Source organism: Bubalus bubalis, chromosome 12 (assembly GCF_019923935.1).
Source record: "Bubalus bubalis isolate 160015118507 breed Murrah chromosome 12, NDDB_SH_1, whole genome shotgun sequence".
NCBI lineage: Eukaryota > Metazoa > Chordata > Mammalia > Artiodactyla > Bovidae > Bubalus > Bubalus bubalis.
The window spans coordinates 26,154,141-26,170,793 of record NC_059168.1 but is presented as its reverse complement, the minus strand read 5'-3'; the positions used below and the strand labels follow the sequence as shown (position 1 = coordinate 26,170,793).

Genomic DNA, 16,653 nt, shown 5'->3' with positions numbered 1-16,653 from the left:
ATTTTAACAGTCTTTCTATGGACAACTGAGAATATGTGGACTTTACATTAGATGATATTAAATTTATTACCAATTTTCTTAGGTATAATAATATAATAATTATGATTATGTAAACAAATGTCCTCATTCTCAAGAGCTGTGTGCCAAAATATTTAGAGGTAAAATATTTTATCAGCGCTTTGCTGTCAAAAGTTCAGTCAGTTTAAAAAAAAAAAAAAAGGCCAGGAATGTACACATAGAGCAAAGAGAACAAATATGGTAAAATGAAGATGTCCACTATGACCATTTCAATTTTTCTATACGTTTGGAAGTTTTCACCATAAAATGTTGGGAAAATAAAATACAAAAAGGCTACTGATATAGATCTGATACAAACTCTTAACCATCTTTGGAAGTTGTTACTCCGTAATTCTACAACAAAGGTAATATGACTATAGCCATATAGTAAATGGCAATGCTTATTATTAGAAAAATGAGAGCACGTGACTATTTTTTTTAAGTGCAAAAAGCAAGAGATAATACTGTGTACAGCATATGTTTTATGTGTAGGCATATGTGTGCCCATATTCTTTAGGATATTACATGTAAAATGCCTAGGAAGAAAGGAAACACAACAATATAGAAATGATAATAATGGGTGAAGTTTCAGATGCTTTGACTACTCCAATTTTCTACAGCAAGCATATTAACTATCAAAATAACTTTTTTTTTTTAATTTGCAAAATTTGGTGTGTGGAGAGAACATAATAAAATATGGTCTGTTAAGATTTTTCTCCCCCCATTTACCTTTCTTTCTGTACTAAATAAACATTATTTCCCTAAATACAGTTTCTAATTTGAATCAATTCAGGAAAGGTTAAGATGGAACAATGAGTTAAATGCTTGCTGATCATAAACCTTATCAATTTTTAATCAGGTCTTCCAAAAGGAAATTTTCTATTTGAGAGTGTATCACAAAGAACTTTTAGTGGAAGGTATAAGACTCCTCTCTGCCCTCCAAATAAAAAGCCTTCAAACCAACAACTACCTTTGACAACTCCCTTGGACACTGAAACAAAATCAAGTGGACAACAGAGAACTCAACCCTGGTTTCACATTAGAATCACCTGTAGAGTTTCTAAAATTATACAGATGCCAAACTCCAAGCCATGGTATTCAGATTCAGTGAGCTGGGATGATTTTCTTAAAGCCTGACAGGTGACTCCGATACACAGCAAAGGTTGAAAACGAGTGATAAACTGTCTTACTTCCCTGAGCTTATTGATAAGGTTGGATCAAAGCTGTTATACGTGGCTGTATCTCACAGTCCATCTGACATCTATATCATCACAGTAATCATCTATATTTCTGTGAAATGCTACAGTAGTGGTAGCTGGGGAGAGAGACGTAGTTGCTTTATAAAAAGCACACTAAAACCCAAACTCTAAATTCAATAGGAATGGATTTACAAGAGCCAATTGAAAAGAATTTGAGTTAATGACCACATTTAAGTCATTCTATATTATAGCAAATTATATTTTCCTATTGTGCTAGACAGTAGATAGGTGAAACCTCTCCATTTCATCTGATGTTTCAAAATACTGTTATACAACAGTTATGGATTTTCATTAATATCAGAAAATGAATCTATTGTTTAGCTGCACCTTCTTTACCCGAACTCACACAAAAGGTACCTCAGGTTTACACCTCTATTAGAGCAATTCATTTCACCTTGCAACTGTTGACAAGTCTCTCCAATTGCACTGTAAAATCTTTTAGACAAAGATAATTTCTATTCCTTTCTGTATCCTCCCAACCACCTAGGGATGAAAAATTAATGCTTGTGCTAAGAACTTAATATACATAATTTCATTTAATCCTTATAGGTACTCTATTATAATAGATACTGTAACTCTAGTTTTTATAAGCGAAGAAACTAAGGCACAGAGAGATTTAAGTTATTTGTCAGGAGGACGATGCTAGAAGTGACAGAGCTCAGATTTGTGCGCAAGTGTAATCAACATCAATGTCCCTCTGAATGTTCTTCTGGCTACATTACGGTAAGAGTTTTGCAGAGTAAAGCGCCTCATATAAATAGATGCTTACTAAATAAATAATTAAAATTATTGTTGAGTTGGACCACAAATTATTTCATATTGAAGTCTATAATGTATTTTATTATAATAGAAAAATTAATGAAATTACAGGACAAAAAAAATCATATTACATGGGACAGTTTAAATTAGTCTGCAAAACAAATTTAAGACAATTACAGACATGGGGATTTAGGACTCTTCCCTCAGATTCTGTTTTTAAGGTTTTACTGTCACCTAGACTAACTCAGCTTGAGAATCAAATTTCTCATTATGAAAACATTGCCTTACACAAAGTAAGACCCAGATAAATAGATAAATCAAAAAAGACAGCAAAAGGCGGGTAGGGAAATCTAAGCACATTTTAAAAATAGAATTTAATTAGCTAAAATTCATCTGCAGCAATTTTTTAAAAACATAGTCGCCATAAGTGAAACTCTTCCAACAGTGGAGAAAACTTAAGGAATGCTAGTATAGATATTTACTGTGTGGTTTTTTCTTTTTTTTGGAGTCCTCATCCCTGCTTGTCAGGTAAAAATAATCTTTAGAAGATTCTCAAATATGACTTCATGAGATACAATTAAGAGTGACTAATAAAGAATCTAATAAATTATATATCATCTGCAAGTATCATGTAAACTTCAGTCAATCTGAAATAATTTTAAAGAGTCACTTAAAATGGTAAAGACCAAAGCTATGAGGAGGAGTATGTCAAATGACACCTTAAAAAATAGTGACTAAAGTTAGTGTGTTTTCAAACAGTGTAGGTAGATCTTCTCCATAAAAAATGCTTTGACAAGTGAAAAAGTAAATGAGAAACAATTTATAAAAAAACAGTATTCACAAAGTCCTAAAACTGTGATATAAAAATATAATTGATCTATTTGAAATAAAATTAAAAGGATTTGTCTATAAAATTTAGTAATGTGAAAACAGAAAAGGAAGATTTTGGGGGGCTTTCGTTTTCTTTCCTTCCATTTTCAAAATCCAAATACCTTAGTTTTTTTAAATTAGAATAAAAGTGTGTATTTAAATGAAAAATAACTAATAAGACACTGGGCTTGACTGCTTAATCTCAACAAGTTTATAAACTATTCCTCATCAAAAATGGAATATTTTAAGACAACTAAACATGAGAATTGGAAATGATTTTTCTTACATGAGAGAGGTGGGGTATAGACACATATGTAACCTCTAAATATCAGAGAGGCTGCATGGAAAGGTATAAAGGGAACAGATGGAGGCACTCTGACTTACACTCCAATTCTAGCTACTCGATTGATCTAGCTCTGCAGCCTGGGCAAGCTACTCCTTTGCACCAATTCTTAGTCCTCTCTGTAAAGTAAGGATGCTGAGTTACCTACATAGTATGTAGATACAGTTATGCAGATATGGCTTAGCACAAGTAGGAGTTGGGAAAATACAAGTTCCTCTTTATCACTGAAGAATCATCAACTTATATAGCTATTTGATCACTGGTATAGTAATTCAAAAGTATTTTAAGTCTCCTTTGAGGGAAGAACTTAACCTTTTGGCGTGAAAAATATAAAGCTCAAATAATAAACTTTCCTACTCACGAGCAACCTCAAATTAGTTTTTAAAATATATGACTTAAAAATAGTCTTAGCAAACAACTATAGAGAAAGAAACAGAAATGTTCCTTATTTAACTAGTATTTACTGAGCTCTCAACATTTACCAGACACTGCTAAAGGTGCTGGGGAACAGCCATAAACAAATTGAATGAAGTCCCAGATCTCAAAAGAATTTAAATTCGAGTTATAAAACTAGACTAGCATTTTTTAGATAAACAACAAGGACCTACTGTATAGCACAGAGAACTATATTCAATATCTTGTAATAACCTGTAATGAAAAAGAATCTGAAAAAACTGAAAACTGTGTATCACTGTGCTGTACACTTTAACACAACTCTGTAAATCAACTATACTTGAATTAAAAACAAACTAGCATTTTAAAAGAAGAAAGAGTGGGGGTTATCCCCGAGCCCTACATAATATAACAATAACTTAGAGCAAAATGTAATTTTTTACTTTTTCTGGTCCCCTAGGTTATTATTCTTTTGGGGGTCACAGACTCCTTTGAGGAACTAATGAAAATCAGACATACTCTAATCATTAAATAGTATTTATGCACACACATAAATATATCTGCAAAAACTTTTGGAGGATTCACAAACCCCTTTATTAAAATTTCAAGCTTGATTCTTTTCCAGATACTGATTTTAAAGCTGGGAAAGTATCAATATTGCTTACATTAAGAAGACTGAACATATTCCAGAAAGTTGAACAGAAAAAAAAAAGTTAAGTAAAATACTATAAAATTCCCCTAAATAATGACTTTTCTGAATATATTTTAAATATATTCTGACTTATATTCAACTCAGGTTTTTTAAAAATACTTTTATTAACCAAAAGACTTTTTTTAATGTAAGAAAAATGAATAAATGCCCATTTCTGGTACTGCTGATAAGCATTTATAGCAGAACAATTCTGTTCTATCTTTGATATAAAGCAGATGTTTTAGGATTCTAAATAATCTTTGATTTACTGTGACTAGCATTTGTATTTTTAAATACCTGAATGAATAATTATTTTTATTTAAAAAATATTTTTAAAATGAGCTACCCTACTCCCCATACAACTGTCTCCTATTCTGTCTTTCTAGCACACTCCTGTCTTCTCCATTCTGCAAGTTAATTGTATCAGCCCCTGCCACTCTGTACTTCCTGGCAGCAACTTCCACTTGGCACAGATCTGACCAAGCTGAGAAGCATTCATGGGGCACTTCCGTGCTTCAAGTTAACGCCTAAGAATTTAATCAAACATTATCATTTCTTCAGTTTTCTGTTTCTTTTGTATGTTTTAGTATACTTCTACTTTTGATTATGGTTCAACATTTTTCTAAGGTTGTGATTATTCTGAAAGGGTAAAGTAATGTTTCCCAACATAGGATTCTGGGCTTCAAAGCCTGTTTTTATAGTAAACAGGAAGTTTCTCTAATTCACACATCTATCTATTAATGAGTTTACACTTAGTATCTCTGTGATCATTCACAACTACTTGACTTCTAGCATCTCTTTCATCTAATACTGCATATGTTTCTAACAGATGAGAATACCAGATACTCCTTTGAGTCTGCCATTCTTACGCTGTAAACACACAGTGGCTCCTCACTCTAAAATATAAAGTCAAAAGGTATCTCCAGTCTCTTCAAAAATACTTCTGGCATCTTGAATTCTTATTTTTCACCATAGCAGTTTCCTGCTCTAGCCAAAATGACATCCGCTCTTTCAAAGATAGCTTAAACTTTGTTCTTGCCTCTCCCAATCCACATTAACTATAATCTTCTTTTAATTTCTGCCATTCAAACCATTCTTCAAATCTAATCTTATCTCTGAAAATCTGACTTTCCAAGCAGTCACTCTACAATTCACATGGCAATCAGTCTATATTTTGCATTTCTTTTTGTTCTTTGGTAAATGATGTGAAACCTTTTTATTACTTAACTTCTGTGCTTGTATCAACACTGCCGGCTGCATTCAGAGCAGGGATGGGGGACCTTGCCTTTTGTTTCATAATCTCCTCCCACATCAATTCATTACATGGTGGATTATCAGTGTTTATATATAAAGATGATTAACTATACATTTCCTTGATTTATAATCATATAATAATCACCAGGGCTTCCCTGGTGGCTCAGACAGTAAAGAATCTACCTGCAATGTGGCAGATCTGGGTGCAATCCCTGGGTTGGAAAGATCCCCTGGAGAAGGGAAAGGCCACCCACCCTAGTATTCTTGCCTGGAGAATTCCATGGACAGAGACTGGTGGGCTGCAGTCCGTGTGGTTGGAAAGAGTTGGACATGACTGGGCAACTAACACTTTCAATTTCAATGTAAATAATCATCTTTAAGGCCAGTTTTATATCCAGAGCAGCTCTCCTCAGTTTCATGGTTCTGTTGCCTATTTATTCACTGTTTACATAGCTACTATGTATAATACATATTTTCTATTTTTAAAGAAAGTTTAAAATTCATCCTTTCATTGTTGTTGTTCATCCTTGGTGTATGTTTAACAGAAATTCTGGGTTATAAACTTTTTTGTTTGGAATAAAAGCTGCGAACTTTCTTGAGAGACTAAGAAACCTAGCAAGTATATTATGAAATAATTTTTCAGATTACACACTGGGGCTGCATTTTCAAACATGTGAGGGAACAAAGTAATTATGTGGCTAATAATGAATCAATAACTACTTGAGGGCTTAGTTCCTCCAACCTTGGTAGTGGCTGCTACGTGGAACCTATAATCTAGCTGAAGAGGTAAGGCTCTCTTTACCTCCCAACTACCACCATTTTCTTGACATCCTATCCTCACTTGTTTGGTTTGGAGTTGTCTAAATGCATCAGATGATGTTATCTTTATTCTTATATTAATTTCCACAGCTTTGGACACAATTCTGAATACTTTAGAGGTACCTGACACAAAAGAAAGTCTCAGAATCACTGCTCTAAACCCAGGTATAAATTCTGTTATTAGCAATATACAGTATAATTTTATTCAGGTAACTAAAATGCATTAGTTGTAAAAATTTCCCTTTTAGTCAATGTAACTTTTATTGCTAAGAAAAAAGAAATTATATGATATTGCTGTGCAATAATGAAGCCTGGAAAATAATGCAATTAAAATGACACATAATTACTACCAGTGGCCGATAGTGGTCTCTCAAGACCTGCCAAGAGGAGCTGGAGCATAGAGGCTATTTCCTCTCAATAAGTTTTAGTACTAAGTTTGGCTCTCCTAAATCTTTGAGGCATACATGTTAAAATTAAATTGTTCCGTTTTAGATGTCTGAAAACTTGAAAACTCTATGAGAAAACATTATTTGAATTACTAACTTTGAAATTTAGGGCAGTTATTTTTTTTTTAAAGGCTACTGTTTGGCCTCCTAGTACTAGTATTAAAATAAAATCAAAAACCTACAGAGGAGCAGTTCATCAGTATTTTTTCTAAGGGAGGCAAAGGGACAAAGAGTTTTGCTCTGATGAAGCACAGCAGAGTACAACAAAAAATGGTCATCCCAGTTCAACATATATACCCAGAGCACAACAAGAAGGCTAGAATGCAATTATTCTCAGGTGTTCAACTGGGCACAAAAGAGGCACTGAAAGGTCTAGTCTATAAAATAAGAGTCTGAAAGGTCTAGTCTGATCACGATCACTAACTTGCAGTGATGGCAGCAGCCTGCTGGAGGAGAAATGGACACATTTAAAAGCACATTCTTTGTTTGCCTCAAAATTAAGATTTAAGGGAGAAGGAGAAGGAAAGGCAAGACACACAGGGAAGAAATAAGTACAGCCCACACAAAGAGGTATTTGATGCCCATTAAATGACAACAGACCTATCTACAAAACAGAACTTTAGCTCTATCTTCCACTTCAATACATCTCCTTAAACTTTAACTGACTCTTTAAAATGAAAAACAGTCATTGTATATATGTATATTTATAGCCACTGTTTATATAATAAGATTATTTAAAATACTTAAGAAATAAAACAAAACTTACCCCATCACTTTCTCTATGTGGATTCAGCCTACTATAAACAGCTTCAATAACATGGCGCCTAAAAAAAATTATGCTTTAGTTTTATTAAATTACATAGTTATTAAGCTTCTGCATATTTAAAATAATACTTCATATATCTTGACTACAGTCAAAAATTAACCGCCCCAATAAATACCTGCCAAGAACAGTTTCTGCATTTCACTCAGAATTTGATCCTGCACAATCCATCTGTTCTCATTTACTAAGGGAAGAAGGATACTCAGCCCCAAAGAATATAATAAATAATGTCTTAAAAAGAAAATCTTTTGGATGAAATTTAAATGTTCTTTTCTAGTATAAGAATTGTCAACCCATTTCATCTTTAGATAATTGATGTACTTCTAACCCCAAATTATTTAATTACTAATTATAAATGAAGTCAAAATTAGTTCTTTTTGTTCTACTTACTTGCCAGCAAGACCTCCCCCAGGAGGCAAATTTGGGATATTTTCTGCAGACAAGATGCGCATGACGTGGGCAAGATCAGGCATCCCTTCCTCACCAGACTTCTCCATAATTTCTGCAGGTTTTTAAGAAGAGTTCCTGAATTAATGTGATAACTCAGAATTCACAAAGTGAAACAAGAGGTACTACTTGGCAATACTATCACACAAGGAACAAAAAAAGGTAAGATAAAAAGTTACTTGCATATATATATACTCATTCTAGCATTATTCATAAAAGCAAAAACTGGAACATTAAATGTCCAATAAAGGAACAGTTAAGAAAACTTCAGAATAGCCACTGAGTGAAATGGCTTATAATCACTACAATGATCCCTATGAACAAGGCACAGCCACATGGAAACACATTTTTTATATGAAAATACATTATTTATATATATATATTTATATATATATTATATATAAATATAATATATCATATATTATATGCTATAATTACAGGAAAAGAAAAGCAATAGAAGGATAAGGATTATAAGGGAAGATTAAAATTTGCTTTATAGGTTTTTGTCTAAACAGTATATTCTATAATCTATTTATTTTTGCCTTTATGAATCCATTGCTTTATTATTTTCACCAGGTACAATTTATTTAAAACAAAAAAGGAAAATAAATCTCAGAATTTGCTAATACTCTAACAAAATAAAACATTTATATGTTTCATTTATATTTACAATTTCCAGAAAACAGATTCTTAAGGCATGATTTATCTGGCCAGTATCAAGACAATAAACTTCTTGAAAAATCAGACAACGGCAAACTTACTTTTAAATCAACAACAAAGCAGTGTCCTAAGCAGCCCTCAAGAGGCTAAATACAAACGGTTTACCATGCATCCCTCACAAGGACCATGACCTTAACTTTTTATTCAACTCTGCTCCTATTCAACTCTGCCCCGAACCCCTAGCTATATTGCCAAAGGAGCTAGTCAAAGAAGTCTAGATTTTCACATGTATTTCCTCCCTTGGTCTGAAACACTTTTTAAACCTATTCAACTAACACTTTTGCATGGTTAAAGTGTATTCATCCTTCATGTTTCAACCTCATGTGTAACTTTCTCAGATCCTTCTCTGACCCATGCCTGGATAGGAGTGTTGCTAGATACTCCCACTATACATGATATTTAGTAGATTACATACTGTAAACTTCATGAAGGCATGACTGTGTATTTCTACCTTACACTCTATCTCTGTAGTCCAAGAATTCTCAACTTCAGCACTACAGATGTTTTAGACAATTTTTTGCTGTGAAGGTTGTCCTGTGCACTGCAGAATGTTAAGGAACATTCTGGCCTCACTCACTGGATGTCAGTGGCACCCTCTCTTTTATGAGACCAAATCTGTCTCCAGACATTGCCATATGTGGCATGAGGGACAATCTCCCCTAACCCAAACCCACTGCAGTCTAGCACTTCACCAACTAACTTTCACATACCACTGGTACCTCTGCAATCCAATCCTCCCCCACCACCTGTCACCTGCTTCAACGCATGATTTCTAACTGGTCTCTTGGTTTCCTCTCTCCTGTCTCTCTTTACAATCTCTTCTTCACAGAGCAACAGAGAGAGGTCCTTTAAAAAGTCAGATCATGTTACTCTTGCACGCAACATCTTCCATGACTTCCCAACACTATTTAAATAAAGTCCAAAGTCCTCATTTGCGTCTGCAGAGTAGTACATGATCTGCTCGTTAGCAATTTCTCCTAGTCTTTCACTTTTCTACCAGCTCTTTCTAGTCCAGTCATACACTCTAAGCACATTCACTCCTCAGTTCTTATTGCTCCCTTTGCTGGAATGTTCTTTCCCCAAATAGCCACTCTTTCCCATATACAGTCATCTGCTTAAATGTTTTTCCTCAAAAAGACCTTCCTAACCAATATTCCTTGCTACTGTCTGCCTACTGTTCTGTTTTCTCCTATTAAAAAAAATACACACACACACACACACACACACACACACACACACATACTGGTCTCCACTAGATTATAAACTCCATGAGATCAGGAACACATTTGCTTTGTTTTCTGCTACCTTCCCAGTGACTCACATGCTCAAGGATTGCTGAAGTAATGAATACATACAGAAGGCATTCACCAGATATCTAATCAATTTAGGTTAAAGACTATTTAACATTATACCTCTCCTCTGCACACCCAATAAAAACACATACACAGACTTGCCAATATACCAAAACGCTTTCACCTCAAAATTCTAATATCAGATTACATGACTTTAAACCCTAACAGAAATATAGTGCTCTTGAAGAACAACTGCTTCTAAAAAAAGAAGTTAGGTACCAAGGCATATTGATCTGTAGTGGCTGCTTTTTCAAGGATTTTAAAGAGTTTTTTGATTGAGTGATTATAATCAAGTGTGTGCCACAGGCCCCAAGATCACATCATATTAATACATATTTGTTATATCTGCCATATAACATATCTTTTGGATAGTTTAAAATCATACAAAATAAAATTAATATTAAAATTTAACAACCCACATTGAGCTGAACTGACCACACATTTAAGAAATTAAAATTTAGCTGTTACATAAGAGTTAATAAAAGCTACAGTTTGCTGCAGACTTGTGTGCTAGGCACATCACCAAGTATTTAACAAAGTTATCTCATTTATTTAAAACAAACTGTGTGGTTGGTGTTTTCACCCTTAGTTCACAATAAAGAAACTGGAGCCTTAAGAGAGATTAGGCAAGTTGGTCAAGATCATATAACATGTAATCGACCAAATTTTAGAGTTCTTCCCCAAATGAAAACTATCTAGCTTCTTTTTTGTCAACAAGGAAATTGGACAATAAGAAACTCTTCCTCGTCTTCTGACAAATTTGAGCCAGCAACCTCCCACCCCAACACACTCGACCTTTCAGAAAATATATGTTACTAAAAACTCCTATAAACAGCTCCTCTTCATAATTATGACATTATCAACAGGAATGAATGCTTCTGACATGGTCTTCCAAGTGTTTTCACATGTTCCTTATCTCTCCGCTTCGCTGAAAACACAACTTCACTGACAGTTCAGGGTTGAAGAAATTGCAGACCAACAACAAAAAAATGTTTAGGATGTGCAGACAACTGTAAAGCTAGAAAAGATGAATCAGTCCCTCGCCACCAAATCTGCAAAAGAATGTAGTTTTCTTTTGCTAATTACACATTTGAAATCACCAATCTTTGCATTTCAAAACTTTTACCAATTACTATAGCTTCTATACATCTAAAACATGACTCATAAATAGGCCAAATTCAACAAGCTGACCACACCATAATTATATCATTCAAATTTACTATTGAAAAGTAATAATGATCAAGCCATAAGGTGTTAGGAAAAAATATAGGTAAATATGTAACCCTGAACTTGCTACTCAATATTATGTAACAACTTAAAATGGGAAAAGAATTGAAAAAGAATAGATACATGTATAAGTACACTCTGCTGTGTATCTGAAAATATCACAATATTGTTAATCAACTTTACTCCAATATAAAACAGTTTAAAAAATATAAAATAAAATTTTGTATTTTGTTAAAAAAAAAAGAAAAAAGTAACCCTGAATTGAGGAAAGAACTTTGTAAGAATGACATTGAGGCAAAATAAATAAGACCAACATGTGTAACTTCATGTAAAATAATTTTATATCTGAAAAGTAGCACATATAAAACTAAAGTATTAAACCAGAGATCCTGCCATAGACTCTAAAATGTATTCTCTATCAGGGTAACCACTAAATGAATATTTCAAAGAAAGTATAACTAATGAGCAAATGCAGGGATTAACTCAAATAAAAAATACTGATTAACCCCAAAAGGGAAGAAAAAAGGGAAAAGAATAGGTGGAACATATGTAAACAACAGATATAAACCCAAACAATTAGCAAATTATGTTGAAGTTAAGGAGACTAGCTTTCCCCTCTCTCATTCCTGAATAATGGACTTTTAGTCCAAAATCTATAGGAAGTTTTAAAAGATTTGACAAACAAGGAATAATACTTTTGCTTCTTCTAAAAAAAAAAAAAAGCATCTTTCTTACCTTCCACCCGTGATTCCAAGTACTTATCCAACTCTGAGTCTTTTCTCATTGCTTCATCTGAGACCTTGGGAGCATTTGAAAAGCAAACTAGTACAATACTCATGTTATCTCGACTTCCCTGTATATTAAAAAAAAGAAAATAAAAATTATACTTCTACAGTCTATCAACTATTATTTACTTTAAGCAATTATTTAATCATCCAGAATGTACACCTTCAACACATTCATTTTCAAAGAACTATTTGAAGTGCACCCTGAAGAAACAAGGACTCTTAGGTATGGGTAGATCGTAATTATTTTATGATTTCTGAATCTATGCACCTCTTCTTATCTACGTCCATTCCACTACTTGAGAAATGAAGGTATCTTCATGCATATTAAATCTTCTAAAAACTCTGTTTCCCACTCAAGACTGCATATTCCCAAAGTGACTTAAGCCCAAAATGCATCCTCCCAAAGAAAATACGCATTTTTCCCCCCTAGCTAATTAACCTGCATTGGAGCAATGCTATTGAAACTCTACTAAACTGACATGGATGAAAACTGGGGATTATTAGGATACCCAAGACACTAAACTAAACAAGCAGAGAAAAAAGTTAAACTGGAAACTGTTCTAAGGGTATAGTACCAATGATCAAACAGATACACTGCAGTCAGATGAAATAACTTTTGAAGAAATGACATCAGACAGTGTCAGGATTTGGAGAGAGCAGCTAAAACTACTAATTGAAGGACAAATTTTACTGCTACCTTTTTAATCACACCATCACAAAAGATCTATATCAAAAAGGAAACACGGGATATATACTACTCTATTACAAGACTACAAGCAATAAAGTTAAAACAGTTTCTTAAAGGTATATTACTTTTACTGAATTTCTTAAAACCAAATGAAACTGTTCTTAGAATAGTGATCTTTTTTTAACTTCTTTTTTTTTTTCTATTTACCACTCTCAAAAATTAAGTCAATGGAGGTGGGATTTGCCAACCCAAATGAAGAGAGCCAAAAACATACCCATTCTACTCTTTTCAGTCATCATGGTCAGAATCTAGGTGAGCACTCTTTGGTTAAGACTTGCCACCTTTTGGGGACCCACATGACACAGTCAAACACAGGTAGGCCTTGAAAAACTTCTGCTAAACCTCAATGGAGCAAAGTTTGAAGGCAGTATAGGTTGTCTCAAGAAGACTTCGAAAACAGTAATTCTCTGTACAAATTCTTATGCTTTAATAGAAAGAATCATCATGAATATATAAATTCTTAATATCTGGGGGGAAAAAATCAGGATTTCCAAACTGGCCCAAATGAATTTTATCACTTAATGAAACCCACCAAAACTTTCATAATGACCTAGTATACACTGGCGGGCACTTCCTGATGGTCCAGTGGTTAAGATTCTGCGTTTCCAATGCAGGGGGTATGGATTCAATCCTTGGTTGGGGAACTAAGATCCACATGCCATGTGGTGTGGCAAAAAAAAAAAAAAAACTACAATGGCTATATGAATATATATATCATCACGTGCACACACACACATATATATATGAAGATATACACACACACATCCCACATATACATCCTATGATTCCAAACAGCAATACATCCCATAGGAATAGGAATCAGGATTTACCATGTAAATTCGGGTCAGGAAAACTCTTTATACCATAGATATTCAAGAATCAAGCATCACATGAATACCAATGACTTTTTAAAGCAATTTTATGAATAAACAGAATTAACACCTTACATTTTTAGAAATCCAGTTTCTTCTACTCTCTATTTTGTTAACAACAGTATGAGCGTTGTTTACCCATTCTTAATCTATCATATATATATAATTTCCATTAGATTTTTATAAGTTATAAAACATACGTCCTATTATTTGGAAAATTAACTAAAAGATAATTTCAAGAAGTTTAAGTACCTGAAGATATTTAAAGAAAATAATTTACATAAACATCTCAGCATGTGTCATTTCAACGATGGTATTTCTATTTCTACATAAAGACGCTACTACTGTGCTAAGTTGCTTCAGTTGTGTCTGACTCTGTGCGACCCCACAGACGGCAGCCCACCAGGCTCCCCCGTCCCTTGGATTTTTCAGGCAAGAGTACTGGAGTGGGGTGCCATTGCCTTCTCCGTACATAAAGATGATCTTCCCCTAAATACAAAGTATGGGTGTACTTCATTAATTTTTATATAGCAATTTATATAGCAATTGAAAAAGAGCCTTTCTTTTATGACTCTTTAGTTTTCTAGAGATAAATCATCCTTGCATAATCAGTATACATTTTTTTGTAAAGTCCACTAATGAAATATGCAAAAATCAACTTGAACAATTACAGCAATCAGCCTGCTGTTTAAAAACTGATGACTTCAGCTCCTTTTCATTTTTATGACAACAGCACAGCAGCAATACTTAAAGGAATCAGAACTATTTTAATAGCTAGTTATGGGTCAAAAGCTTGGCGTGCTGCAGTTCATGGAGCTGCAAAGAACAGACATGACTAAGCGACTGAACAACAACAGATCAAAATAACCAGTGCCCCTGCCATAAGTAAGGGTATCTAAAATTAATCAGAAAATAATTTGATGCTGTTAGTTTTAAAGTTGAATGTTGCATGCTTCTGAAGCATTCTGGATCAAGTCCTGAACACAGCATATGAAATGGTCTGTGAACAGAATCTTATACTACAAAGTTGTAATTCTTTAAATAAATTTTTTAAAATCTGCCACTCACTGTAGTTATTACATTTACAGTGTTCAAAACAGCCAATTTTAAGGAATAGCCCAAATTTCCACCTACCCAAGAAAGATGAAGGCTATCATTACTTCCTTTCTAAAACACTCAACTCTCCCACCATTCCCTTCTCTTGAACCTATATTTCCCTTTGCACAAATTTACCTCTTCATTTCATAATTGTCATAACAGAACTAAAATTTATTGAGGACTGTAAACCAGATACTGTTCATGCACTTTCCAAAAGCTATATTCTTAGCAATTCCATGAAGAAGATATTACTATCTCTATTTTATAAAATGAAGAAACCCATGCTTTGCACCAAGTGGCAGAGCACAACTCAAAACCAAGCTGTCTGGTTCCAAAGAGCCTATGTTCTAATACTGAAACTGTGGTTCTAAACACGGTACCAAAAAGCCCCAGGAAGCCAAATGTCCTCAGAGATACTCTAAATGAGGGAGGGAAGGACATAGCAATATTCAGTATCTGTGAACACTCCAAACTAGTTTGAGGTAGTTCACACTTTTAACATTAGATAGCGCTATAGTCCTCTCAATGACATTCTCTTTTCCCAAAGCGGAGGTTCTAGGAGTTATTGTGATTAAAGTCAAGTCCTCCAAGGGTGGCACTATCCAATGATTCCAAGGCTTGAGAAGTTGTGCCATATCCAACAGGTGCAAGCATATCATATTATGCGATTATTGTTTTTAAAAGAATGGAATAAATGTTTTTCCATGTATGTGTATTATTTTGTTAAATATTATTTGTACACTCATTAAGTTTGGATCTAACTACTTAATACTTATAACTGTTAGATATTAATATGGTTAAGTAGCACTACAAAAAAACTTACTGAGATATTCAGACACCATCAACAAAGAAAGTTTCGGAATTTCTACATTACATATACTGTATTTTTACATCCTTATCTTCCATACTTCAAAAAACCCAGCCACACTCCACTCTAATATTATCTATGTCTACTTTTGCATTGTTTATGATTACATTTTCTGAAAACTATACTCAAAAAGCTCCCAAGTTTAGGGTTAAACAACTATTTTAAGGGGTACAGAAGTACATTTTTCCATGTTTTATCAATGACTTAGATTGATATTGCCTTTGGAAAATGTTATTAATTTCCCTCAACATAATCCAATTATCAGGTATTATATCTCATTCTTTAAAATAAATAAGCTTCTAATAGGTGGTATATAGATTTTTGATTAAAGGAAATCAAATTATATTTTTTAAAAACTTGAACAAATATTGACTTTTATGATTAAGAAAAACAAAGAGCTAGCAAAGTAACATGCATACATGACCCTACTTTTTATACTTCTATTTTTATGAATAAACACAGAGAATTATTTGGCAGGATATATAACAAACTGTAAACAGTGGCTACCTAAAGGGAATGAGACTGACAAGGAGAGACATAAAGATTAATAACTTCACTTCAAATATCATTTTGTTTAAAAATTTTTTTATTTTGTAATTACTGAAAAAAGAAAAGAAAGGTCTTAAAAGTTTCCCTTGGGAAAAATTTTTTTCATCAAATCTAGTGGGAAACTTTGGTAACATACATGAAAAGCTTAACTCAGAAAGCTTGAATTGTAGACTCTGCTTCAAAATTCATCAAATATCTGACTTACAGCTTTCTTTATTAAAAAAAGTCTTTTATGACAAACCTCCATTTCCTTACTTACAAATTGGAAAT

The 16,653-nt window shown here is 33.5% G+C and overlaps 1 protein-coding gene across 4 annotated transcripts in view; it reads right to left on the bottom strand.

Moving 5' to 3' along the window:
• The window catches only part of PPM1B (protein phosphatase, Mg2+/Mn2+ dependent 1B), a 92,883-nt gene that overhangs the window by 10,828 nt on the left and 65,402 nt on the right, over nucleotides 1-16,653 (bottom strand). For all 4 annotated transcript variants that reach the window (XM_025260950.2, XM_044925869.2, XM_006056810.4 and 1 more), the window contains 3 exons: nucleotides 12,196-12,313; nucleotides 8,105-8,216; nucleotides 7,658-7,715 (listed from right to left, as the gene is read on the bottom strand). In XM_025260950.2, the coding sequence (XP_025116735.1) occupies nucleotides 7,658-7,715; nucleotides 8,105-8,216; nucleotides 12,196-12,298 (273 nt within the window). In that variant the 5' untranslated portion in view covers nucleotides 12,299-12,313. The remainder of the gene's footprint in view (nucleotides 1-7,657; nucleotides 7,716-8,104; nucleotides 8,217-12,195; nucleotides 12,314-16,653) is intronic.